Source organism: Acomys russatus, chromosome 6 (assembly GCF_903995435.1).
Source record: "Acomys russatus chromosome 6, mAcoRus1.1, whole genome shotgun sequence".
Taxonomy (NCBI): Eukaryota; Metazoa; Chordata; class Mammalia; order Rodentia; family Muridae; genus Acomys; species Acomys russatus.
Window position 1 is genome coordinate 4,712,439 of NC_067142.1, and position 27,701 is coordinate 4,740,139.

At 39.4% G+C, this 27,701-nt stretch overlaps 1 protein-coding gene across 1 annotated transcript; it reads right to left on the reverse strand.

Moving 5' to 3' along the window:
* Positions 1-7,631: 7,631 nt before the first annotated feature.
* LOC127190959 (serpin B13-like) lies at positions 7,632-27,575 on the reverse strand. Its single transcript, XM_051148219.1, has 7 exons — positions 27,279-27,575; positions 26,734-26,790; positions 11,871-11,999; positions 11,400-11,517; positions 9,768-9,910; positions 9,440-9,595; positions 7,632-8,089 (listed from the first exon to the last, which is right to left on the reverse strand). The coding sequence occupies exons 1-7, from the start codon at positions 27,441-27,443 to the stop codon at positions 7,688-7,690; spliced, it is 1,170 nt and encodes a 389-aa protein (XP_051004176.1). The 5' UTR covers positions 27,444-27,575; the 3' UTR covers positions 7,632-7,687.
* Between the last annotated feature and the right edge of the window lie 126 nt (positions 27,576-27,701).

The following is a 27,701-nucleotide window of genomic DNA, read 5'->3' on the forward strand; positions in this document are numbered from 1 at the left end:
CAGCATGTGGTATCGCTTGAGTTTTTGATCTTAGCCATTCTGATGGGTGTAAGATGGAATCTCAGAGTTGTTTTGATTTGCATTTCCCTGATGACTAAGGAGGTTGAGCATTTCTTTAAGTGTTTCTCAGCCATTTGATACTCCTCTGTTGAGAATTCTCTGTTTAGTTCCAAGCCCCACTTCTCAATTGGGTTATTCGGTTTAGTGGTGTTTAATTTCTTGAGTTCTTTATATATTTTGGATATTAGACCTTTGTCAGATGTAGGGTTGGTGAAGATTTTTTCCCAGTCTGTAGGCTGTTGCTTTGTTCTCTTGACAGTGTCTCCTGCCTTACAGAAGCTTCTCGGCCTCATGAGGTCCCATTTATTAATGGTTGACATTAAGGCCTGGGCCGTTGGTGTTCTGTTCAGGAAGTTGTCTCCTGTGCCAATATGTTCCAGGCTCTTTCCCACTTTTTCCTCTAAGTGGCTTAGTGTCTCTGGTTTTATGATGAGGTCTTTAAGCCACTTGGATTTGAGTTTTGTGCAAGGTGACAAATATGGGTCCAGTTTCATTTTTTTACACATAGACCTCCAGTTAGACCAGCACCATTTGTTGAAGATGCTATCCTTTTTCCATTGAATGGATTTGGCTTCTTTGTCAAAAATCAAGTGACCATATGTGTGTGGATTCATATCTGGGTCTTCGATTCGATTCCACTGATCAACCAGCCTGTTGCTGTGCCAGTACCATGCTGTTTTAAGTACTATTGCTTTATAGTACAGTTTGAGATCAGGTATGGAGATTCCTCCGGAGCATCTTTTATTGTACAAGATTGTTTTAGCTATTCTGGGTTTTTTGTTTTTCCATATGAAGTTCAGAATTGAACTTTCAATGTCTTTAAAAAATTGTGTAGGTATTTTGATAGGGATTGCATTGAATCTGTAGATTGCTTTTGGTAGGATGGCCATTTTTACTATGTTAATTCTCCCAATCCATGAGCAAGGAAGATCATGCCATCTTCTCAGGTCATCTTCAATCTCTTTCTTCAGAGTTTTGAATTTTTTTTCATAAAAGTCCTTCACTTGCTTAGTTAGGGTAACTCCTAGATATTTCATATTGCTTGTGGCTAATGTGAAGGGTGTGGTTTTCCTAATTTCTTCCTCTGCAAGCTTGTCATTTGTGTATAGGAAGGCTACAGACTTTTTTGAGTTAATTTTGTATCCAGCCAATTTGCTGAAGGTGTTTATCAGCTTTAGGAGTTCTCTGGTGGAATTTTGAGGGTCACTTATCTACACTATCATATCATCTGCAAATAGGGATAATTTGACTTCCTCCTTTCCCATTTGGATACCCTTGATCTCCTTTTGTTGTCTTATTGCTCTGGCTAGAACTTCGAGTACTATATTGAAGAGATATGGAGAGAGTGGGCAGCCTTGCCTTGTTCCCGATTTTAGAGGAATTTCCTTGAGTATCTCACCATTTACTTTGATTTTGGGTATTGGCTTGCTGTATATAGCCTTTATTATGTTGAGGAAAGTGCCTTGTATCCCTGATCTCTCTAAAACTTTAAACATGAATGGGTGTTGAATTTTATCAAATGCTTTCTCTGCATCTAAAGAGATGATCATGTGGTTTTTTTTCTCTTCAGTTTGTTTATATGGTGGATTACATTGATGGATTTCCGTATATTAAACCATCCCTGCATGCCTGGAATGAAGCCTACTTGGTCATGATGAATGATATCTTTGATGTGTTCCTGTATTCGTTCTGCAAGTATTTTATTTAGTATTTTTGCATCTATGTCCATAAGAGAAATTGGTCTGAAATTCTCTTTCTTTGTTGAGTCTTTGTGAGGTTTAGGTATCAATGAGACTATGGCCTCATAGAATGAATTTGGTAATTTTCCATCCATTTCTATCTTTTGGAGTAGCTTGAAGAGTATCAGTATTAGCTCGCCCTTGAGGTCTGGTAGAATTCTGCACTGAAACCATCTGGCCCTGGGCTTTTTTTGGTTGGGAGACCATCGATGATTGCTTCTATTTCTGTAGGGGAAATGGGCCTATTTAGCTTGTTTATCTGTTCTTCATTCAACTTTGGGAAGTGAACTTGATCAAGAAAATCGTCCATTTCCCTTAGATTTTCAAATTTTGTGGCGTATATGCCTTCAAAGTAGGATCTTACGATTCTTTGAATTTCTTCAGTGTCTGTTGTTATGTCTCCCTTTTCATTTCTGTTTTTGTTGATTTCAATACTGTCTCTCTGCCTTTTATTTAGTTTGGCTAACGGTCTTTCTATCTTGTTGATTTTCTCAAAGAACCAGCTGTTGGTTTTGTTGTTCTGTAGGCCTCTTGTATGTTTATAGGCATCTCTTTCTTTAGATTGGGGAAAATTTCTTCTATGATTTTGTTGAGAATAGTTTCTGGGCCTTGGAGTCTGATATCTTCTCTTTCTTCAATGCCTATTATCCGCAAATTTCTTCTTTTCATGGTGTCCTTAATTTCTTGGATGTTTTGTGTCAGGAGTTTTCCAGATTTGGCATTTTCTTTAATGGTTGATTCAATATCTGTGATAGTATCTTCTAGACCTGAGATTCGTTCTTCCATCTCTTGGATTCTGTTAGAAAATCTCACCTCTGTGTTGCTCGCCTTCTTCTCTGAGGTCTCACGTTCTCGTTTTTCTTCTGTCTATGTGTTTATCATTGAATCCATTTTCATTTTCAGATCTTGAACTGATTTTTTGATTTCTTTCATCTGATTTTTTGTATATTCCTGAGTTTCTTCCATTGCCTCTTTATAGGTCTTCAGAGCTTGAACCGTTTTATTTCTTTCTTTCATCTGGTTGTTTGCATTTTCCTGCAATTTTTCCAGTTCCACTCTATGTGCTGCTTTTATGTCTCTCACCTGTTTGTCTGTGTCTTCCTGCATTTGATTACGAATTTTATTTGTTTCCTCCATTATCATCCTCATTACTAAGGATTTGAGGTCATTTTCTTGTATTTCCGTTGTATTTGAGTTCTCTGGGTTGTTTTCTTTGGGATAGCTGGAAACTGGAGACGCCATGTTGTTTTGGGGTTTTTTGCGTATGCTTTTTCATTGTCCTTTAGACATCTTGCCGTCTTTGTTTTTGTTGGGTAGCTTCCAGAGCTGGATGGAGGGTGTCTGACGAAAGATTCACTTGTTTTCTTACGATTTCCCTAAGCTGCGAGCTCAAAGCTTCACTGGTGTGGATGTTAGGAGGTTAGCCCTGTTGTTCTGGTCTCTCACAGCCAGTGATCTTCAGCCCCCCTGTGCTGTGGATCCTGCAATTGTTCTGGGTCTCTGAATGAGCGTTGGGTCAGGCCAAGGTATCCACAGCCTTCTGTGTTCCCTGCCAAGTCCAGCCAGGAGCACTGGGACCGAACCACGGGCTGAACTCAGCTAGATTCTCAGGGCCTGAACCGTCTGCCAAGCTCAGCTAGGGATTCTGAGCCCAAAATGCACACAGGGTCCAGCCAGAATTTTTGAGCTGGGACTACGCACCAAGCTCCGCTATTGCCTTTTGGCCCAAAGTGCGTGCTGTGGTCAGTTATTGACTCAGGGCCCAAACTGACCACCAATCTCAGCCAGGAATTCTGGATTCAAACTGCACACTGTGTCCAACCAGAGTCTTAGAGCTGGTGGAACCGAGCGCTCTGTCCAGCCTGCGCCACAGCAGGAGAACTCTGAAGACCTATAAAGAGGCAATAGAAGAAACTCAGGAATATACAAACAATCAGATTAAATCAATTATTATTATTCAGCAACAGAGGGAAATTTATGATCAACACATGCTACAAAAGTATGGATTACAAAACATTCTACTAGATGAAAGAAGCCAGACAGAAAACACTATCTCATGTGAGTCTGCTTATATGAGACATAGAAAACAATAAACTATGAAGCCAGAGCAAAAGGTGGTTGCCTGTGGCTGGAGGTGAAGGCAGCTCTTTAGAAGCTTCTTAGGGTGAGGAGATGATCTAGAACTGGTTTGGAACGGCTGATGAGCAACTCTAAAAACTAATCCCTCTCCCGCCCCTCAAAAAATATCAGTGAATGCATAGCTTAGGTAATGACAGCTCAAATGCCTAAAATAAATCAGCAATCTAATTTTACTAAAAACTGATAATATGAAGCCTAAAGCATGACTGAAATGTGGTGTCAGCAAAATACACAGAGCAATCTAAAGGCAGCTTTAAGAAAATGTCATTTGCTTACCAATAAACATGCCACAGTGGACAGGGGAAACCTACAAGGTCTCATCCCAAAAGAATTAGTCAAGTAAGGAAGGCTAAGAGTGGAAAAAATAGTCTTCCCCATTGAATGCACACTAGCTGGTCATCCAGTGCCACATGGTCAGTCCCGAAAACACACATATGAGTGGCAGTATACAAACTGACCATATTCCATTTAGAAATGGTGTGTGTGTGTGTGTGTGTGTGTGTGTTGTGTGTGTGTGTGTGTGTGTGTGTGTGTGTGTGTACCATATATGTATGTGATAATTAATGAAAAAGGAGGCCACAGATTTGAAAGAAAAAATGCAAGTGTATGTGGGAGAGCTTGGAGGGAGGAAATGGAGGAATATTGAAACTATATTTTAATCTCAAAAATATAAGAAGGAAAAAACTTTAAAAAGGAAACATCATCTGGCAGTAGGAATCCTCACTCAATAATGCAATAGAAAGCTTAAAGACGGTGCAGGGCGCTGCTGGAAAGGTTGATGTTTGGCATATCTGGATGGCCAGCTGAGCTGAGTCTGTTATGACTAACCCCCTTTTATCACTGGGATTCTCTCTTCCCCTGATCTGGGAGACCCTAGAGTTTAGGAGGAGAGTCACATAACCCTAGGGAAGATTACAGGCCCAACCCTTTTCTGATAAAACCTGTTCAGCAAGCACCTGAGGATTCCTGTAAGTACCCCTCCCTATGCTATGGAGATGCTAGCCTTAAGCAAATGACTTTTAATCTACCTGGAAGTTCTTCCCCAACCCATAGGATAATGAAGTACTGTGCTCTCCTTCTTGTGATAGGACCCTATGCTACTGCATGTAAATGAGACACTCTATCCTGCACCTCTAGCCTAAGCAAATCAGACACATTCCCCCTCAAACCTCTCCCCACTGCCCCCAGCTTTATAAATCATAAAAAAAAAGGTGGGGCCGGCTGGCTCTCGAGTGCTTGTGCCATTTCTCCATCATTACTGTCTGAGACTTCATTTATTCTGGGAAACAAAAAAACAAAAAACAAACAAATAAATAAACCACCAGGACTTGAGTACCAGCCAAGGCAGTCAAGGCAGCAATGGCAGAGCTGCCTTGGCAGCCAATGAAGCCTGTTCCATCATCGCAAGATTGAAGCTGATGGCAGGTGAAGCACCTGCTGGGCCTTTGCCTCACCAGACCTGCCTGCCTGTGGTTTCAGGCCTCAAGCAGCTTCCTCTGCTCGTGCACAGCATGGCACAAAGGACTGTAACACTTCTGGCATCATCAGGCTTTTGTAGAGCTCCCGACTCTACATTGCCATCTGATACCAGCAATTTCACTCTAAAAAAAAGCTAAACTGCTCTTTCCATTTGTCCACAAATTTTTGGAATTCCTTGTTTTTAATAGCTGAGTAGTATTCCATAGTGTAAATGTACCACAGTTTCTTTATCCATTCTTCTACTGCGGGACTCTTAGGCTGTTTCCAGATTCTGGTTATTATGAATAAGGCAGCTATGAACATGGTTGAATATAAGTCCCTGTTGTGTGGTAGAGCATTTTCTGGGTATATTCTAAGGAGTGGAATAGCTGGGTCTTGAGGAAGCCCTATTCCCGTTTTTCTGAGAAAGCACCAGATAGATTTCCAAAGTGGTTGTACTAGTTTGCATTCCCACCAGCAATGAAGGAGTGTTCCTGTTTCCACATCCTCATCAACATGTGGTGTCACTTGAGTTTTTTATCTTAGCCATTCTGATGGGTGTAAGAAGGAATCTCAGAGTTGTTTTGATTTGCATTTCTCTGATGACTAAGGAGGCCAAGCATTTCTTTAAGTGTTTCTCAGACATTTGATATTCCTCTGTTGAGAATCATCTGTTTAGTTCTGAGCCCCATTTCTCAATTGGGTTATTTGGTTTGGTAGTGTTTAATTTCTTGAGTTCTTTATATATTCATAATGAGTGAGTTCCTCCAGAAGCAAAAAGAGACAAATGGTATATACTCACTTATATTGAGACACTAGCCCAAGGGGTATGTCCCATGAAATACTTTACTTACCAGGAAAGTGGGTCAGAGGGAAGGACATCCTATTGGGAGTTTAAGTGAGAGACGCATGGGAGAATGGGGAAATAGAAGGACCCAGAGAGTCCTGGAAACCCACAAGAAGAACATTATGGTGGGAGGATCTGGGTCCTGGGGTCCTGCTCAAACAATGGTACCATCCAAGGAAAATATAGGCAGTAAACTTCATACCCCTACCCAAACCTAGCTGATGGACAGGACATTCTTCACCGTTGAGTGGAGAGTGAGGTCTGATTTTCATACAAACTCTGGTGCCCCATTTCTAACCACATCCCCTTGATGGGGAGGCCTTGTGGCACTAAGAGGAAGGATAACAGGTCACCAAGAAGAAACTTGATACCCTATGAGCATATACAGGGGGAGGAGGTCACAGACATAGGGGAGGGGAGTAGGGGGGGAAGCAGGAGGAGGGATGAATGGGAGGATACAAGGGATGGGCTAACAATTTAGATGTAATATGAATAAATTAATAAAAATTTAAAAAATAAAAAAAAAGCTGAACTGTAACACCCAGTGCAAAATTGTTTCCACCTCCCCGAGTGAGCCGCAGCCTTGCCTAGCCCAGGAACCTCTCCCTAGAGCACTCTAGCAGCTCCTGAGAGAAATCCGACCTTTGATGTGGAGGAGGTCAGTAGTAAATTTTTCAGAAGCAGGCAGTGCCTGCGTGTGGAAGCCAGGTCGTCCACCAGACGGTAATGACAAGAGGGCAAAGAAAGAAAAGAGCCACTCTTCTAGAGGATTGTCTGAATGTTTACTTCCCAAAACCTGTAAGAATGGCAGGGTAGCAGTATTAATCAGGGATATATATATTCACAATTATTCCTAATACCAAAATGCTTCTGAAACTCACAGTGGCGGGGGTGGGGGTGGGAAGGGAGGTGTCAAAACAAGGAAATCTCTGCCTGCACACTGTTGTTTAACATCTCCCGGCATCTAACTTATATTCCATTGGCATATTTCTAAATTTTCTTTCCTGACTACAGGTCCTCAGTATCTATCAGGAAAGGAAAACAGAAACACATTAGCAAGTAAGTTATTGTTTTATTATTATAATATCCCAAGATATTAGAACTGGATGAACCCTCAAGTCTTCCATAGAGTCCATAATCTTCATTAAAAAAAATTTTTTTTTTTTATTTTAAAAAGCCAGAAATCCCCCCCGCCCCCAGTGCAGAAAGCATTCCTGGTACTGATAGACTTTTGAAGGAAACCAAGGTAGGAACTGAGCTTAATCTACTGACCTCCTACATGGCACGCAGAGTTCATTTTCAAAAAGTATAAAAATGTGCTGTTGAGCCCTGATTTAACACTGAGTACAAGTAGTGGACTTTAAAGCGCACATATGAGTCATGTGGTCTGTCAATAGCAAGCTGCTCTATGCTCTAAGGAGAGTCATGTTCCAGCGTGACCATCTCAGGGAGAAGAAAATCTACCAAAAAAGAGGATGTTGTCGGACTCACTGAACCTGACAAAGAACAAGAATGGGTGGTTACAGTGCACAGTTTCACAGCCTACAGCTGACAAGACCCCAAAGCCCACACCAGTGCCAGCAGTGGCCTCGACTCCTTCCTCAGTCACCACCATGAATGATCTGTGCAGGAACTTCTGGGCATACAGCCCGGAGTGTGTAGACATTGCCGAGTAGTCTGCTTGCTCACTGAAGGCACTGTGCATGCCCATAGCTTCCAGCACATGTTCCAGCTCATAGCTCCACTCCACACGCAAGCGGGGAAGACGCAGGTCCACCCTCCTTTGCTCCAGGTGTCCAGGGCTTGTCCACTCTACCAACTTCTCAGGAGATAGTTTATCGATTATCTACAGTTGGAAAAGGAAATCTATGGACATCTTAAAAGCATCACACTGGCTTCAGCCAGCCAGAAAGCATTACTTTTACCAACAAATGCAGAATTTCCATTTCAGTCTGTTGTCTAAATAAAAAACTGTTGTCTTAAATTCTTTATTATATTTTTCTGTACTCTATTATATCTATAGAACAGGAAGGGTGTTTTTCAAACTACAAACAAGACGTTTCAAATTCTGCATTTCACTTTCTGCTCTCCTCTAGTTTCTACTTATGTATGACTTTATGTAATCACAGAGGTTATCTACTTTATATGTATTTTTACCCCGTATGTCTTTCATAAACGGAGAAAGTTGGATGACACTTCTGTCAAATGGCTAAGTGTTAGACAACAGTCAGCATTATCCATCCCCCTTACAGTATGTATGAAGCATTATAATATATGCCGATAAATTCTACAGATGGAAATTAACAGTTGCTATGAATCTCAAACTAGGAACCATACTATACTCACTGTTGGAAATGGAATTGCTAATTTACTAACAAAGCCAATTTTTAACCTTCTGAACCACTCTGTTGGAGTGATGCCCAGAAAAAGGCTTTTGTATCAAGGAGTGTGTGTGTGTGTGTGTGTGTGTGTGTGTGTGTGTGTGTGTGTGTGTGTGAAGCTGCAATGCATTTTCATGCTGTTCCAAAATATTATCCAACTTATAAAGCTCCTAACAAGCCCCACAGCATAGATTAAATATACTGAGTGCTTTCTATGCTCTCCACACATTCTAGGCTGCACTTCCCTAGTCACAGAAAAAAAAAATGCCATATATTAAGCCCCACAGAGGGCAATTTAATAGATGAGAATCCTGAGAAACAAGAAAGTTTGGAAGATTTGTGGTTGGGAAATAACTTAAAGAATAAGTATTTGAAGTTACATCTTCCTGGTCTCTAGAATATAAAACAGTAGAAAGTTGTTGGACCTCAATCAAGAATAAGGATAAAATAATCAAAATCCAAGGGCTTGTTGAATTGCATGTAAAATGTCTTATGTATACATATATGCTTTTCTCAAGCAAAGAGTTCATAGACATTAAAGACTTCTCAGAATGCTAGAGACTCTTTAGACACCCCCCATACAACTTAAAATATTCATTAGCTCATCTCAACACAATTGCATGCTAGTTATTCTCAATAAGTCTGTTCTTCAATAGAGATGGGCTGGGTAGCCACCACACAGAGTGAGAAATACTTCCCAAGTGCCACAGCCAGGCATCAAGTTCTCAGAAGCCTTGTTCCCAGGCTCTCTGGGTACCAGGGATGCAGCAGAGAGTATTAGAGAATGGTACAGACCAAGAGATGCCAAGGTTTACCTTCTCCAGACCATCTACGTCATTGGGCAGAAGTACGAACAAGCTAAGAGTGTTGTTCTTGTATGGAATCCCCACAATTTTGGCCTGCAGGTCCTCTAAGAGGGTGAAGCTGAAGGAATCGCACTGTGCCATCATCTGCACAGGTTTACTTGTGTTCTGCAACAAAGAAACAGAGACAAAGATGTTAAGACCAAAGCTATATGGAGCCCAAGAAGCCCATGGAAATAATACAGCCTCAGGTAGTTCCAAAGGTCTAACAAGCATTTGGCCCAGTGGCATCAGACTGTATATGCCAGATGCAAGCAGTCCACATATATAAAGACCATACCTTATTCAGCCAGAAGTTCTCCTCCTTGGTATTATCTTTCTTAAATTCCTTGTCCCAAAGGCCTTTAAAATAAACAGTATTGAGGACTACCAGCTTAGTGGAGTTACTAATAGAGCCTTTGGGAAACAGATCCTTGACATTTTCTGAAGAAAAAAAAAACAGAAAAGAAAGAAAAGGAGAACAGAAAACATTGGTCTGGCTTGCAAATTACAAACTATATGCATGGCAGGTATTGTTGCTGGTGGGCTTGGCTGATCATTACTAAGTTAACTGAGGGGCCTTGTTCATCGCGGATTTGCTAGCATGGTCAGATTTCATATTGTCTGTTTCCATACAGTTTTACTTATTATCAACTGAGGCAACTTATTTACACTCTCTGTGCCTCGGTTTCCACACTTATAAAATAGAAATATAATCTGCCTCATGAGGTTGTTGAAATGAATAAATGGTTTGGTATGTATGGACCTGTAATCAGTACCTGGCATGTCTTAGCACTCAGATTTAGCTACTATTCTTATCTGCTCAGTAGAGGCCTCACATCTGTGCTTCAGAAATGGCTTACTGTATGAGAAACGGATTTTGAAGTGTATGTATGAGAGTCCAAAGTCAACTTTTCTTCCTCTATCACACTGCACCTTGACAGAGATGTTTCCTGAACACGGAACTCACCAATTCAAGTAAACTAGCTGACTAACAAGTGTTCACCTCGCTCCACCCTGCAACCTACAATGCTAGTCATAGACCCTCTCTACAATGGTCAGCTTTTACATGGGCTTTGAGGATCTGAACCCTGGTGTTCTGTCTGTGCAGGCACCTTCTCAGCACCAGAAACTTGCGTTTTGGATTCTTCTTCAGTTTCCACTATAGTAAATGCAGAAAATGTCTGTTCAAACAACCTTTCAATATACTCTTACTTTCTGGTTGTTTTAATTTTCTTCTTTAGATAAAACACAAAGAAAAATATTCACAGGCATGACAGACTTCACCAATAGAATCATTACCTATTGCTCCTCAAAAAGTATTTCCATCTTAATATTTATTATATGTTTGGTTCATACTAAAGGATGAGAAGAGAGAGATAGGGGGAGAGATTCCTCAGATCTTCTATTGTGGAGTGTTCAACAGGTTTTTTTAATTAATTTATTCTTGTTACATCTCAATGGTTGTTCAACAGGTTTAATCATCGCTACAAGATGCCCAAGTGGGAAGAAGGCACAAGTGACCCTAGCTATAGGCAGCAAGCACATCTTGGTAGAAGATCTGTATGTGCAACATTTAACAAAGAGAGTGCAAAGTCTCTATGTCATTTGCACTTAGGGCCTCAGACTCAGAAAATATGTGATACAGAAAGTATACTAAAGACAAGCATGATGCAGGTCTAGGGCTGCAAAGGCAGTATGATTCGCAGCCTGTGTAAACAGCTCTCCACACATGCAGAGACCATTCTGCCCTCTGCAGCACCCCAGCCAACCTTTACACCCATGCCTGCATGTACAATCCTGCCAAGCTCATCTGTAGCCCCTCCCAAAGCTTGTCTGCCTGGCACTTATGAAGCTTCAAGCCCAAGGCTTTGGTCACAGCTGGTGATAAAAAAAAAAATGCTCTTTAGTGAAAAACCCATTCATACTATACCATTTGTTTGTCTTTCAACCCAGGCATTAATCTTCTTTCGACTTTCATCTGTAGCATTTATAAAGTCAACAGGCTCCAGAGATGCATGGTAATATTTTTCCACATAATCTATGTATTTCTTTAGGAGAGATAGGGAAGAAATATAAAGCAATTGAAGAATTTAATTACAAACATCTCTTAACAAATGTGTCTGTTCATTAGGAAAACTAATGTCAAAAACTTGAATTTTTAGGTCCTGTGAAAATTATTCTTATTACCTCCATGCACTGTTATACAGGTGCATTGCAATTAAAGCAAAACTCAGGTACAGACTCCCAGGACTGAAGAAGAAACTGCATGTAAGGAGAGCAGGCCAGAAAGACCAGTGAATCAGAACCATGGTAAGCAGCCTGCTTGGCAGTGTGGACTCAGTCCTAGCAGGGATATAGGCTATTTGTTGCTACCATGTGGTAGACACATAGCAAAACTTACTTTTAGGAAGAGGTATGTTTTTTCTCCAAACAGCCTGTTGCTTATGTTCAGTTCATAATCATTAGGGAATTTGTTTATTTCCGTCAAGAACTTTTGAAATTGATGATGTATTTCTTCTGTCTTCTCTGTCTTCAAATATCAAGACAAAAACTCAGTAAGTTATGTTGGTGGAAGCAAGCCTAGATTATCTTCCAAAAGGAAGTGGCAAGAGTCCTTCCTCTGGTGAGTAGATTTGAGGGACAAATAAGAGATGTCCGTTGGTCCATTGGTGTTATCTGACTGTCTACAAACCCACATGTGCATCATAACCAATCAAAGCTTCCAAAAGTTGCTTTCCCCAGCAGCCCCATACCACAGAGCTGCCTTTTCTGAGCCAGTTTGGATGTGTGTCTCAAATGTAACTGCTCACTGAGTACTCCATGTGTCCATCTTTATCTCTTCCTAGACTGTAAACCCTTGGGAAATGTCACTGATTCCCCAGGTAATTCCTCTGCGATAACACATGGATATTTCTGCATTAAATGTTGGGTAATAAAAGGTGATTCTTGGTGGAATAAGTAATCATTTATCATAGCTACAAATTAAACAAAAAAATTACTGTTTTTTTAAAAAACTATCAAAATCTTCTGTATTTCTTCTATAGCATGTGCCAGCTTTTCTGACTGTAGAGTGTAGATATTGCATGGCAACACCAGGTGAGTGGGAACACATTAGAACAAAGCAAAATGTCATTTCGTGACCTGTTGAGTAGTCTACGCTTGTCTTAATTTACAAAGGATGCAAGGAAATGCAGTTTAGTTTTGAAGCAAGTGGTCTATTCCTGATACCACGTGAGAAATGAAAAAACCACTTCTTTATGGTGCCTAAGTGTTTATTTAATTCTCTAGTGTGTCTCTTATTTTCATTTCTCATGCCTCAACAGCCTACCACAGTATCAGAAAAAATAATAACTAAATTTTGCAAATAAATAATTTGAAGACATTTACATTGAAAATGTATAACCACACTGTTTTATCTATGGAAATGAATTTGACCTTTCCTGCCTCCTTGTTGTTATGAGACTCTACGTGCCTACCAACTAGTTTTATACTACTCAGTTTGATTGGGGCATGCAGTAAACAAGTCAGTGTATCACACCTTTTGAGAATTAAGAGTTTAATGTGCATTAATTTTCTCAGTGAGCAATTTGTGACTGCTTACCAACAAATAAGAAGAAAAAAGAAAAGCCTGTTTTCAAACAGGTTTTGAAGTTTAGTTTACATGATCTTAGTAGCCTAGAAAGTCGCAACCAAACATCAGAGTGGCCTGGAGTTGATAAAAACCCAAAATTTTATTCCAGAATCAAAAAAAGCTATCTTCATAACAAAACTGACTATGTCACATGCTTCACTGTATCCCCAAGATCACAATCAAGTATAGGATCAAGTTCCAAAATTATAAATCATAAACAAACCAGTCCCAAATCAAAACTCAGGGGAAAATAGGAAGTAGCCAGAACATAGATACAAACACTTATATTTTCACACCAGCATCTCCAGATAAATTTCCCATGCCAAAATAAAAATGTACCTGGAGAATACTGGTCCTTGAAAACACAGTTAAAAGATAACATCTTCAACAAATGGTACTGTCTAACTGATGTCTACATGTAGAAGAATGCAAAAGACCTCAACGTAAGACCAGATACACTGAACCTGATTGAAAAGAACATTAGGAATAGCCTTGAACATGTGAGACAACTTCCTGAGCAGAACACTGATAGTGCAAGCACTAAGATCCGTTAATAAACGGAACCTCATGAAACTGAAAAGAACACCTTCAAAAGGCCAAAACAGAGGCCTGCAGAATGAAGAAAGATTCTCACCAACCCCACATCTGACAGAGAGCTGATACTCAAAATACATAAAGAGCACAAGAAACTAGATATCACAAAACCAGATAATCCAATTTAAAAATGGAGTACAGATCTAAACAGAAACTTCTCAACAGAGGAAGCTCTAATGGCAGGGAAGCACTTAAAGAAATGTTCAATGTACTTAGTCATCAGGGAAATGCAAATCAAAACAACTGTGAGATTCCATCTTACACCTGCCAGAACAGCTAAGATCAAAAGCACAAGTGACAGCACATGCTGGCAAGGATGTGGAGAAAGGGGAGCACTTCTGCATTGTTGGTGGGAATACAAACTTGTACAGCCACTTTGAAAATCAATATTAAAATTTCTCAGAAACTCTATGGGAACCTACTTCAAGACCCAGCTATACCACTCCTGGTCATACACCAAAAGAATGTCCCATCTTACCGCAAGGACACTTGCGCAACTGTGGTTTTTTGCAGCTTTATTCATAATAACCAGAAACTGGAAACAATGTAGATGTTCCTCAACTGAAAATGGGTTTTTAAAAATTGGTACATGTACACAATGGCATATTACTCAATTGTTTAAAAAAAAAATGACATCATGAAATGTATAGGCAAATAATAGAAATAGAAAAAAAATTATCCTGAATGAGGTAACCCAGATTCAGAAAGATAAATATGGCATGTATTTACTTATATATGAATGCCATTGAACAAATGATAACCAAGTTGTAATCCTACAGTCCATAGATTGAGAGAAGTTAGGTATAGAAGAAGGGACTAGGAAGAATACATGGATTTCCCTACAAGGGAAAAATAGAATACATTTTACAGATGGACTAGAGGTACATGGGGACAGGAACAGAAGAACAGGAGAACAGGTGGGGAATGTGGAGACAGGGTTGAGGGAGGGAATTCAAGGTGATATAAAAACTTAGGGCAGTGGAAACTTCCTAAATTACATGAAGGAGGTCTGCTAATAATGGGAGAGAGAGTCCCAACTGACCATCTTTTGTCACCAAATGAGGCTTTCAGTGGTGGACTGGCTTGCGTTCAATTTAGTTCTTAGCTAAGGGTTTTCCTATGGAACTATCCAAACATCCCAGGCTGTTGCCAAGGCAATGGGTTGCTCTTTGTGAGCTGACAGGAAGGCCCCATTGGCAAGGACGACATGCACAACTCATTGGCCATGGAGAGGTCGAGCTGGTGTCTATATGGAGCTTTCACCCCTGTGTTCTATGTTCTTGGTTTGAGAAGGTAATCTGCAGGCTAACAAAAAAGAAATGTAAACATCACAAAAGCTTTGACGTACAATTTAGCCTGTCTGCAAAATATGCTAGGGCAATGGTGGCACAGAACTTGCTGAAAGTAGCCAACCAATGTTTGATTTGACTTAAGGCCCACTCCACAAAATGAAACCCATACCTGACACTCTGTGTGACCAAGAACCAGTCTAGATTATATTCTCAAGACATAAGACACAACCAAATACTACTGGTCCAAAAAAAGGAACAATAAAATGACTCCTAATGATATTCTGATTACTCATGGATCAGTGTCTTATTAAGTCATCATAAAAGATGCTTCCTCCTGTAGCAGATGGGAACAGAAACAAAGACCCACAGCCAGAAATTATATAGAGAAAGAGTCCTTGGACCACACATCTCTAAATGGGATGTCCCAACCAAATCCCTTCCACTCAGAGCTCAGAGAACCCTGGAAAGAGGAGGTGGAAAGCATTTAAGAGCCAGATAGGATGGAGGAAACCTGAAGAACAAGGCTCTCTGAATCAACTGAAGAAAGCTCATATAAACTCCAGAGACTGAATCAGCAAGCATGAGGCCTACATGGCCCTGCATCAGGTCCTATGCGCGCACACACACACACACACACACACACACACACACACACACACACACACACACACACACACACACATATATATATATATATATATATATATATATATATAGAGAGAGAGAGAGAGAGAGAGAGAGAGAGAGAGAGAGAGAGAGAGAGAGGCTTTCCGCTTCGTATTTTTATGGGACTCCAGAGTGTGTGAACAAGTCAGTCTTTGATTTTTGCCTTCTCTTGGAGCTGTTTTTCTTCTAGTAGATCACTTTACCCAACTTCTCTGTCATGGGTTTTGTTTTATCTTACTATATTTACTTCTGCTATGTTTTATTATTGTCTCTTAGAATCCTGTTCTTTTCAAATAAGAGCCAGAAAGGAAACGGATACAGATGGAAGTGGAGGTGTGGAGGAACTGGGAAGAGCAGAGGGAGGGGAAACTGTAATCAGGATATATTGTATGAGGAAAAACATGCTTGAGAAATAAGTGATTGTCCATAGTATCCAGCTGGATTATCAAGCAACTATAGCTCCTAGGTATCAATATTTTATTAACATTTAAGTTGAAAATCCAGTGTTTGGTTAGACAGCTTATCAGTGTTGTTTGGTAGTGCTTAATTGGAGTGCTGAATTCCACAGAAGACAAAAAAAATGATGAAAATATGACTGGCTTTAAAAATCTGGGTAATAGAATACTTCTGGCATTTTTCTGAAAGGAAGTGAAGGAAAAGTGGGGAAACTGCATTATTAAAAATACATAATCAATAAAAACTGTGAGTTTGTAATACAAAAAATTTAACTAGCTGTTAATGGTTGGTTTTGAGGAAAATAGCTAAATTAGATAAAGAAAACAAAAGTCCTTTTTGAGCTTGTCAATAGAATATAGAAATTATGTTTTATTTATGTCAAAGAATGTGAAAGGACTGCAGGATGGTTTAGCAGGTAAAGATGCTTGCCACCAATAAGCCTGATGACATCACTTCAATTCCCATGAGCCACATGATGGATGAAGGATAAGTGACTCCTGAAAGTATTACAGGAAATGTTTTTTATTCAGAAATCATAGCAAGTCAAAGTTATAAAAGAAATCTATGTTTAAATAAGTAGTAGTAAAATTTTTAATGAAAAAAGCAGTAGATGGCTGCCAAGGGTGTCAACTAAACCAGCAATATTAGAATCTGGGAATAGAATCTTCTAATGGCTACCAAAAATATAAACCTAGAATTCTATACACTACTATAAAGGCATTCAAGCATAAACAGTCAAATACAGTCTGAAACATCCCCTAATATGCAAATCATTACCAAAGAAGCCACAAAGGAATGACATCATGAAAATGACAGAACAGGCATTCCAGCCACCCCACAATGAGATGTCATGTTAACAAAGTCACCTTGTGAACCTTTCCAAACCAGTTCAATGGTTCCTGTAATCCTTACATGAGTGTAAAGCTGAGTACACTGAAGTCAACAGGAGAACCATGGAATTCACTTACCACAGCACCTTCCCATAACACAGCATGGAGACTGCAGAGACAGCCTGCTTCTAACTCTGCCCCAAGAAGAAGAAAGGGAAGAGTGAAACATATGTCCAGCATTCTGACTTCTGAGGAACAACATGAGGGACTCATCTCTGTCTCCTCTAAATTTAAGTTGTAACACAAACAAGTGCACTGAGCACTGCAGTGACACTAAAATTCAGTAGGAGAATGTCTAAGCAGCAACTAACAAATCTTCAATTGCATTACATATGCAATCTTCTCACAGACAATGCCAAGAAAAATGTTTCTGTTTAATTGTTTGTTTAGCAGATTTTTTTAAAAAATTTTATTAATTTACTCTTGTTACATCTCAATGTTTATTCCATCCCTTGTATCCTCCCATTCTTCCCCCCCCCGCCCCCATTTTCCCATTATTCCCCTCCCCTATGACTGTTCCTGAGGGGCATTACCTCCCCCGTATATGTTCATAGGGTATCAAGTCTGTTCTTGGCAACCTGCTGTCCTTCCTCTGAGTGCCACCAGGTCTCCCCCTCCAAAGGACATACCCAGAAGATGCTCCAGCACACAACAAGAAAATTTGCTCAACCATGTTCATAGCACCCTTATTCATAACAGCCAGAACATGGAAACAGCCTAAGTGTCCATCAGTAGAAGAATGGATAAAGAAACTGTGGTACATATACACTATGGAATACTACTCAGCTATTAAAAACAAGGAATTCCCAAAATTTGTGGATAAATGGATTGAGCTAGAAATGATCATAATGAGTGAGTTAACCCAGAAGCAGAAAGAATCAAATGGTATATACTCACTTATATCTGTTTAGCAGATTTTTATTGAAATTTATATCCTAGGCTGGATCTGGGCATAGTGCCGCATGCCTTTAATCTTAGCATTCAGAAAGCAGAAGCAGGGAGCTTAAAGCTCTGGGTTTAAAGCCAGCATTTCTACATAGCAAGTTCCAAGCTAACTAGGAATATAGAGTGAAACTTTGTCTCAAAAAAAAAAAAAAAAAAGGAGAGAAGAGAACGAGGAAGGAAAGAAAAGATGGAAAGAGACAGACAGAGGAAGGGAAGGAGAGAGATAAGGAAAGAGAAAGACAAGGAGGAAGGGAGGGAGAGAGGGAGGAGGGAGGGACGAAGGGAGGGAGTAGATTGTTAGTGCCAAGCATAGTTGCTTCAGTTTCATTACCTTTGCTGACTCAAAATTAACACTGGATAGTTCAAAACACTAATGTATTATAACCTCTTGGGAAAGCTACCCCAAAACAGCCAAAACAATTTTATCAAGATTACATAGAAAATATGCTACCTTCAGTGCTTTTGAAAGTGTTCATTTATCCACAATCCAGTGTAAAGCATAGTTACAACCTCTCTGGGTACAGACTGTACACCACCATGAGCAGCCATCCGCCACACTCTAACACCGAATATCTCCTTACAGTCACTAGCCAAAATGGAAAACCCTGAATATCATTACATTGATGTTGAAATTATAAAAGTGCCTAGTTAGTTTTCTTAGACACAGGACAGAACGTTCTGTAAATGTACTCTTTTCCTTCTGAAACAAATTCTACATGAGAAATTATGGCAGTCTTCTTTTTAAGGACCCAGAGTATAAACTTGTAGAGTGCTATATCTCTCTTGAATTTGGCTTAGTAGTGGAAAGAAAGATTTTTAGAAAGATAAATTATTTCAGTTATTGGTGCAATGGTAACTAATATTCTCCAATGAGGCTATATTGAGGCCAGAGATTTTATAAAAAAAATGTTCAGGATTGATATAAAACCAGCTATAGGCTAGAAATATTAAAGACGTATAATAAATTTTCAAATTCTGCAAAGTGTAGTGGGGTTTTTTTCTTTTCTTTTTTCTTCTTTCTTTTTTCCCATTATATAAAATGCTAGAAAAGTTTAGAACAATCTCCCAGACTCTCCTGGGATTGACTGTAAAAAGTCCAGGTGGCAAATTTTTCAAGTGCTATAGACCAATAGAAAGCAACAACAAAGGCCAAGAAATGGGAGCCTAATGTAATCAAAGTAAAAGTTAGTCTCTGGAAACTGACCCTTAAAAAACAGAAATGTGTGAATTATACAGTAGTTTCAAAAACAACAATCTTAGGATAGTCAATAAATTAAGAAATCACCGATAAATAGATAACTAAGTTGAGGTAACTAAACAACTAAAACAGGAAGAGAGTGCATAGAAAAAATGATAATATTAGCAAAGAGAAAAGGGGTAAAGAAAACCAAACAAGTTCTCAAAGTAAAGAATAAGACTCTGAACTGAAAAGAAATCAATTAAAAAAGCTTTCAATGAAGAATTATAGGTAATGAATGGCTGCTGAAAGGAAGAGATGAACTCAGCAGATTGTGTGTGTGTGTGTGTGTGTGTGTGTGTGTGTGTGTGTGTGTGTGTGTGTGTGTGTGCTTGTAACAATAATAATTTAAAGAATGCACTCAGTACTGATGAGACTTGATGTGCTGGGATGGGGTGGGGCTTCCTTTTTCTGAGGGGAGGTAAGGAGAGACACAGGGAAGAGGGAAGGTGAAAGTGGGAGGAGAGGAGGGAAGAGGCTGTGATTGAGATGTAAAGTGAATTAGTTAGTCAGTGAGTTAGTTAGATAGCTAGTTAGTTAGTTAGTTAGTCAGTCAGTCGGTCAGTCAGTCAGTTAGTTAGTTAAAAGAAATACACCATCTTATATACTGTTATCAGGGGAAAATGGAACATAGGCAACAAAAAAAATTAATCAAGTGATGCTGCACAAAGAAACTTCAGGATAGCTCAAGACTGAACACACAGTGGCCTTGGGACTGATCTCCAGTCTCTTCAGAGGGGAAAGCCAATCTTCAAGAACTGAACCTGTAATTCCTTCAAAGCCCTGGCCCCATCCCCAGACCAAAGCTGGCCAAGTCTGCCCCAGACACAGGGGACACAGACCCATGTTTCTCTTTATCACGGCCTCTGAGAAAGCCTTGGGTTGGCCTAGTTATCAACAAGTACAGGCATTCAAAATCGCACAGCATAGTCAAACTGCCAAAAGTCACTAAAGGAAAATTTAGAGAGTAACTATGGAAAACAACTTGTTACATGCAAGGGCACATATGTTAGATTGACAGATTTATCAGAATAAAAGTAATATGAAAGAATTGATGTGCAATGTAAAATTTACTGAAAGAAAAGAAAAATATTATAGAATACATGAAGAATAATATATTCAGTAAAACTGTCCTTCAAAAGCAAAGAAGAAATTAAGACTTTTCCAGTTAAGTGAAAGTAGAAGCCTGATCAGATGTCCTGAATGGAACCTTTCAATGTGAAATGAAAAGATGATATGTAACTATATAAAATCTCATGAAAATATAAAACTGTTTTATGTAGCAAATACACAGAACACATATAATCCCGTTCACAAATAGCTTTAAAATTTGGTATGGAATTTTTGGGGCGTTGGTTTTTCAAGACAGGATTTCTCTGTGTATCCTTGGCTGTCCTGGACTTACTTTGTAGACCAGGATGCCCTTGAACTCACAGAAATCCATCTGCCTCTGCCCACTGCGTTCTGGGATTAAACAGAAGCACCACATGCCTGGCTGGTAGGAAAATTTTAAGCACAAAGATCTACATGATGAACATATGATCTAAGAAGAGGTAAGCTGTGTCATTGGTACCATAAAGGGAAGATGGATGTAAGGAGTAGAGTGCCAATATATGATAGGTGTTAGGTGATTATTGATTTCAAATAACAGATTGTTATAGGGTCAAATGTTTTGTGTATAGGCTAAACACACAAGGAAATGGGAAAGGAATCAAAACGACTCTTTAATAAGAAGTCCACTGGGTAAATGAAAACTCTAGTCACACACAAAAAAAGGAATAAAACCAAAGGTCAAAATAGTTTTAATATAAATTCTCACCAGTAAGTTAGCTGAGTTTCCAAATTATAGAAGCACAGTCACATTAAAAAAAAAAAAAAAAAAAAAGAATAACTGTTCAAAGTCCAGAGAGTAAATGGTGTGCTATATGCAACAGCTATATCACAATTTTTCCTCCCAAGGCCTAAGGACCATCACAGAACATGGTAAGAACCAGAGATTGGAGGAACCAAGATGAAAGTGTTTTCAGGGCATGATAAGATCTCTGTGCTCATGAACTCACAATAGCTGTGGTTGCCTGCACAAGGCCTACCCAGGGTTGGAATTCAAGCAGAGTGACAGAGAGGCTGGGAATCCCCAAGCCCTAGCTCAGAGCCTATTGACAGTTGGTGGACTCTGGAGAATAGAGAGTCAGCCTTCTTTAAGGTGTTCCCCTTAGTAGGTTGTTGATGCTCTAAAGCATTGCACTACACTCATGAGAAATATATGGACAGCATAAACTGGACTGTATGGCTTATTTAAAATTAAGGTGGGAATTGAAAATAACTTAAACATTGTGATAAGGATGTTGATGTGCTTTCCATACTGGATGGCATCTGGGCAAGTGCAGGTGGGAAAAAATTCAGTTCTCGTTAATGGCTGCCCACTGGGAGTATGGCCATGATCCATCAAGTGTATTGGTAACATAAATTGTACTTGTGTGTTTGTTTTGGCTTTGTTTGTTTTGGTTTTTGTTTTTGAGGGAGTAAGTCCCAAAGGTGGGTTATGGACTTAGGAGGACTGGGAATTGAGTGTGATCTTGATGCATGATGTAAAATTCCCAAGTTATCAATAAAAATATTATGTTGAAAAATAAAAATAAATAAATAAAAATAAAATTAAGGTGGGAGGAGAAACTAGAAGGTGAGGGCATCGGAGAGGACTTGGGGAGGACAGGGATAAATATGATCAAACATACTATCTACATATAATAATAACTTTTGAGGAATTGATAAAATGGTATATATTTAAAATATGTAATAAGCCCCAACTCATTTTAAGAGTCTAGTGCTATTTTGATACTAAAACTGGACAAAAGTGTTCAAAAATATTTCTAGCATCGTTTTTTAAGTTTTTTTATTTTGTTAATTTATTCAGATTACAACTCAATTGTTATCCCATCACCTATATCCTCCCATCCCTCCCTCTGTCCCACTTTCACCCTGTTCCCCTCCCCTAGGTCTATGACCTAGGAGGACCTCCTTCCCCACTATGTGGTCATAGCCTATCAAGTCTCATCTTGGTAGCCTGCTTATTCTTTCTTTGAGTGTCATCAGGCTTCCCCATCCAGAGGAGGTGGTCAGATATGTGGCACCCGAGTTCATATCTAAGTCAGTCCGTGCTCTCCACATAACTGTGGACAATGTCCTGTCCATTGGCTAGATCAGAGTAGGGGTTCGATGTTTCCTACTTGTGTTGTCCTTGGATAGAGCAATAGCTTGAGTAGAGCCCCCTGGGCCCTGATCCACCCATCATGATGTTCTTCTTGTAGGTTTCTAGGACCCTCTGGGTCCCTCTATTTCCCCATCTCTTATATTTGTCTTACCTAGAGTCCCAGTGGGATGTCCTCACATATATCCCAATCTCTTAGTAAGTGAGAGCTTTCATGGGACACCTAGCATCATTTATAACATTTTAAAGACTAACAAAATATAAGTAAATGAAATGCATTTGATTTTAAAATATCATGACTAATTATAGTACATTTATTCCACAATATCTACCACTAGAAATTCTACTAATAAAATGCATCCCAATGACATATAAAAGTCATGTGCTCACCAGTAGAAATGGAATGTACCTGTATTCACAGATGCCCAAGGATGATAAAGGACTTCAAGATTTAGTCTCTCTGGACAGCTGTATGAAATTATGAAATGAACCTACAATCACTATTGATAGTGGTAAGTGTTGATGCAGGCCCTTTACAAAACAACTTAATAACAATTAATTTTTACTAACATTTTCAAGTGGATATGAACGTCACATATTACGCAAACTCCTAGTAACCATGTTTTAAATGTTAAACAAGCAGCTGAATAACTAAAGAAAATGTCACACATACACAGACATATACACATAATTGAACACTGTCTATCCACTCAAAAATCTTGTTCATTGCTATAACATGAGATATCTTGGAGGATTCTATGTTGCATGAAATTAACCAAACATTAATAACCCTCATTTCAGTGCATCCTACTCATGTGCAGAATCTGAAACTCGCTCTCATATAGAGAAGAAAATGCTGTTTACTAGAGGTGGGCTAGGTAGGAGGAAGGAAATCAAGAGGGTAATGTTGGTCAAAGAATATGTGCTTAAGCCCAGAGCAAAGTATAAACAGACAGAGTCAGTGACTTTCTAGGGCCCGAGGACGAAGGAGAAATAATAAGGAGAAGCAAGGAAAGGGGAGATGGGGACCAGTATTGATGGCTATGGAGATCTTTTTATGGGTGTCAAAAATGTCTAAATGTGATTGTGATGGTCACACGGTTGTATAATCTTACTAAGAATCACTGAATTGAGTAACTGAAAGAGGTCAATTTTAGGATACGTTAATTATAGCTTAATAAATTTGTTTTGAAACAAGTAAAACTAGACCATGTCCCCTGGAGGGGGAGACCTGGTGGCACTCAGAGGAAGGACAGCAAGTAGCCAAGAAGAGACTTGATACCCTATGAGAATATATAGGGGGACATAATCCCCCTCAAGAACAGTCATAGGGGAGGGGAATAATGGGAAAATGGGGGGGGGAGGAATGGGAGGATACAAGGGATGGGATAAACATTGAGATGTAACAAGAATAAATTAATAAAAAAAAAAAAAAAAAAAAAGTGCAAAAAAAAAAAAAAGAAACAAGTAAAACTAAAGAAATTGAATTCTAGTAATATTTAATTAATATTATTTGGAATATATGGTACTGAAATATGATACAGGAATATCATTTTAGTATATAAATATAAGAAAAATAAATTATATGTTTATATATGATATATCCCATAGCCTATTTCAACATACACCACATAGAATTAAGGATTCCTACATGAATGATTTTTACTAAGCTCCTGAAATCCAGTAACTACTTTTAATGTTTAGCATATCTCAGTTCAAGCCAGATGCGTTTCAAGTGCTCACTTGACTGAGAACCACTCACAACCCAGGCAAACCAGGATGTTTGTGCAAAAGATAATTTACACATTTTTGTAATAGAAAAGAATAAGGGAAGGAGAAAGGGAGGGAGGGAGGGAAGGAGGGAGGGAGGGAGGGAGAGAAGGAGGAGACCCACTAACACAAAAAGTAAACAGCTGTAAAAATGAACAATCTAGGTCTATAGTATGGGTCCAAAAATAACTGCATTGTAAAGAATGATGGCAAAAGATGCCACGTGTAAGGCAAAGAGTGCATCATGGACTGGTAATCATCTTTTCCCGCACTGGGGAGGTACTTCTTGCATTAGTCTTTCTATCTCCCTACACTGTCTTGAGATTTTAATAGCACTTTGTAACAGAAAGGCTCTGAATTCACAGGATAATCATGTGGTCCACGCCAAGGCTGCCACTGGATTTTACTCATCTGTTTCTTCATCTATTAATAAGAAGACTGGTTGCTAATGTGGCTTGTGCTCAGCACCTGGATTCAGCTCTGTGTCAGCACCTGTATGCTCTGTGTCAGAGATGGGTCCAGCTGGTAAGTGCCTAGGGGACTGAGAGAGATTAGAACTCAAAGCTGCAACTCTGCCAAGACAGGGTAAGCAAGTCCGCAATGGTTCCTGCTTCAAAAATGTGTCTGTCAGATATATTGGGCCAGAAGGCTGAAGATGATGTTTCAACATTAGAGAGAGTTTTGGGTGACTATTCAGATAGATACCTTTCTCTGTCATTTTCTCATTTGAGAAGCTACTAATCTGCATTCCCTGTGTAGTCAGGTAATCAAGTTTATTCTTTCTCAAGTCTCTGATGGAGTTGAAGACCAAATAGTTGGTTTTATAATTAAGCTTAGTTGTTTAGGGGTTAAGATGTTTTTAGTTCTAGATAGATGTTTTGTTTTAAGTTGATAATAATGAGATATGATAGATATTGAATACATTAATAATTTTAAATGCACCAAGATTGGAAAGATGTTTCCTTCAAGGTTGTCAAATACAAATAGCCAAAACACTATGAATGTAACATTAATATAATTCCTGATTGTGTCACTGTTCTTCTTGCTGTAGGTAGTTTACTGTATATATGTGTAATAATACAAATGTATATGTAAAAAGTAAAAACATATTTAATAAAAAAGAGAAAACAAAAATAAATAATTTTTTTAAAAAGATTGAATTATATGGCCTCAGCTCCCAAGAGCTCCTGGGAAAGGGACAGAGCTAGATCATGGAGAAAGGGTGCAGGCTATACCTGCACAAAGCTGAAAGTCAACTGCCACCCAGTCATGAACTTCTCCATCCAGGAGAAGGGCATCTGTCCAAGGTGAGATGCCTTTCCTAACCCACCCACAGGAAGGGTCTGCAGAGATCCCTAGGCTGAGAAAGGGAAGCACTCTGGAAGCCACTGCATAGCTCAGTTGAAAGTACATGGAAGCAGCCACCTGACCTAACTCAGTTAAAAAGTCCTCAGAAGGAAGCCTCAGTCCACAACAGAAACTGAGCCATCCAGAGATCCCAGCATTGTGTGATTATGAAATAAACAGCTCATGATACTGGGAGGTTTAAAGTATGGGCTTTATGAGAGGTATTGGGCTGTGATTACTTTCAGAGCAAGTGTACCCTTCTGAGGATACTGATTAACTCCTGATGTTAATCCTGACCTAATGGGCCTGATCACTACCCTGTATTTGGTAAGACCAAGTGAGAGATAGAAGAACATTAGATTTGGAAGATGATCAATGATCCTGTGCTGATAGGATTAAGGAATATTAGCAGGAGGGTCAAAATATTAATTCAGTTTAGCAAACATCTCCCATCAGTACTGGGTGAGCTAAATGTATGGCTCAGAAGATTTTGTTGTAAATGTCACAGAAGACTAAAGTAAATTACTTGCCAAAGTCTCATAGTCCTGACACGCCCAAGCTAGAACTTGAGTCAATTCTCCATAACTCCAAAGCTATTTGAACTTTTCAGTGTGTCAGTATTTAGAGTGGCTGCTATTTGTTCAAGTTATTATTTCTAAATACTGTGAGTGGCCGTTGTCTCCCTGGAGTTTATGTTCTAAAAGCTTATACCAGGTAAAGCAATGTGAAGAGTGGTGAAACACTTAAGGGACCTAGTAGGAAACATGATTGAGTCACCAAAACACTGCACTGGCTTCAGGAAAACTGGGTGAGAGTCTCCCAGAGTCCAGAGTAAGTTAGCTTGTGAGAGGTGATTCTTTAAAGGAAAGACTAGCCTGCTAGCTTAGCCCCATCTGTGTGTCACTGATGTTTACCCTCCTTACCCTATATATCATAACATATTCCAGATGACTCCCTATGAAACCCAAACAGACAAAGGCACCCATATGGAACTTGAAGCCCCCAAAACCATGAGCTTAATAAGCAAGCTCTTATTTATAAAGCTTGCAAATTCTAGTACTTCATTGGAAAATAGACCAAAATGTTTAAAAATATTATTTGGCCCCAGTGACTACTGCTTGATAAAAGTGTAGTGTGTTGCCTCTTCCATGTTTTTCCTAGTCCTTTTCTACATTGATCTCACATATAAAAAGTAATCACACTGAAAGGTGTAAAATGTGTATCCCACCTCTTTTTCTTCAGACTTTATTCTGGAGCTTTCTGTGCCTTTTTCCAAATAAAGTACCTAGAAGAGAGAAAATATTGTTAGTATTGCCAGAATAGAAAGAAATCTCACATAGTCAAGGGAAGGCTGGTACTAAAGTGTCTTTAATGGTATACAGGCAGCATCGTCTCCTTGAAAAACCAGGGAAACCTCTAGGTTCCCAGTGATCACCTCAGAAGATCCTAGTAATGAAATCACCTAGGTCTTCATTTTTCCTATGTCATTTAGACTAAGTAGAAATTACATAGCTGATCACAGCAGCCTTGGGTTTTGTGTACTCTTTAACTATGATAATAATGGCTCTTTGACAAGGTCACTCATTATACCCCCACTCAAAGAAATCCCAAGCATCAAGAAACAAATAGAACTGTGGTATCTGCAGAGGGAAAAGACCTGAAATCACCACACAGCTTCATCACCATGTCCAGGTGAGTGCATTTTCAGGGCAATGCTAGTGGGTCAAACCCCCAAACCAAGTCTTCATCAAGAAAACAAAGGAAGCTCCCCACCTTCTTCAATTCTGAGGCAGCGGCTCCTCCAGACCCCAGAAGGAGCATGCCAATGGCTGTTGAGATGCCCATGGGGGAAAATAAGATGTTGTCGTCATGTGTGTTATTCAGCTTTTTGAAAAGATCAAACACAAACTGTGGTGTTGCTGTGCCTAGAGAGTCCATGGAGGTTTCCAAGTAATCTAGAACATTAACAAACAATCAGCACAACATCTAGAGGAGGCTGCTTTCTGTTCTGTTTACACTTTCATTCGTTTATCCAGAACACTGAGATGCTTTTGACCCTCTGAGAACTACTGCCTGTTCCCTGCTCCTGCACCCATGACAGAAGACAGAAAACAGCATGAGAAGCATAAACTAGCTCAGTTCAGGTGTTTGCAGTTCTTGTTGCCTGGGAGGTATTGTAATGCCATAATGGTTTTC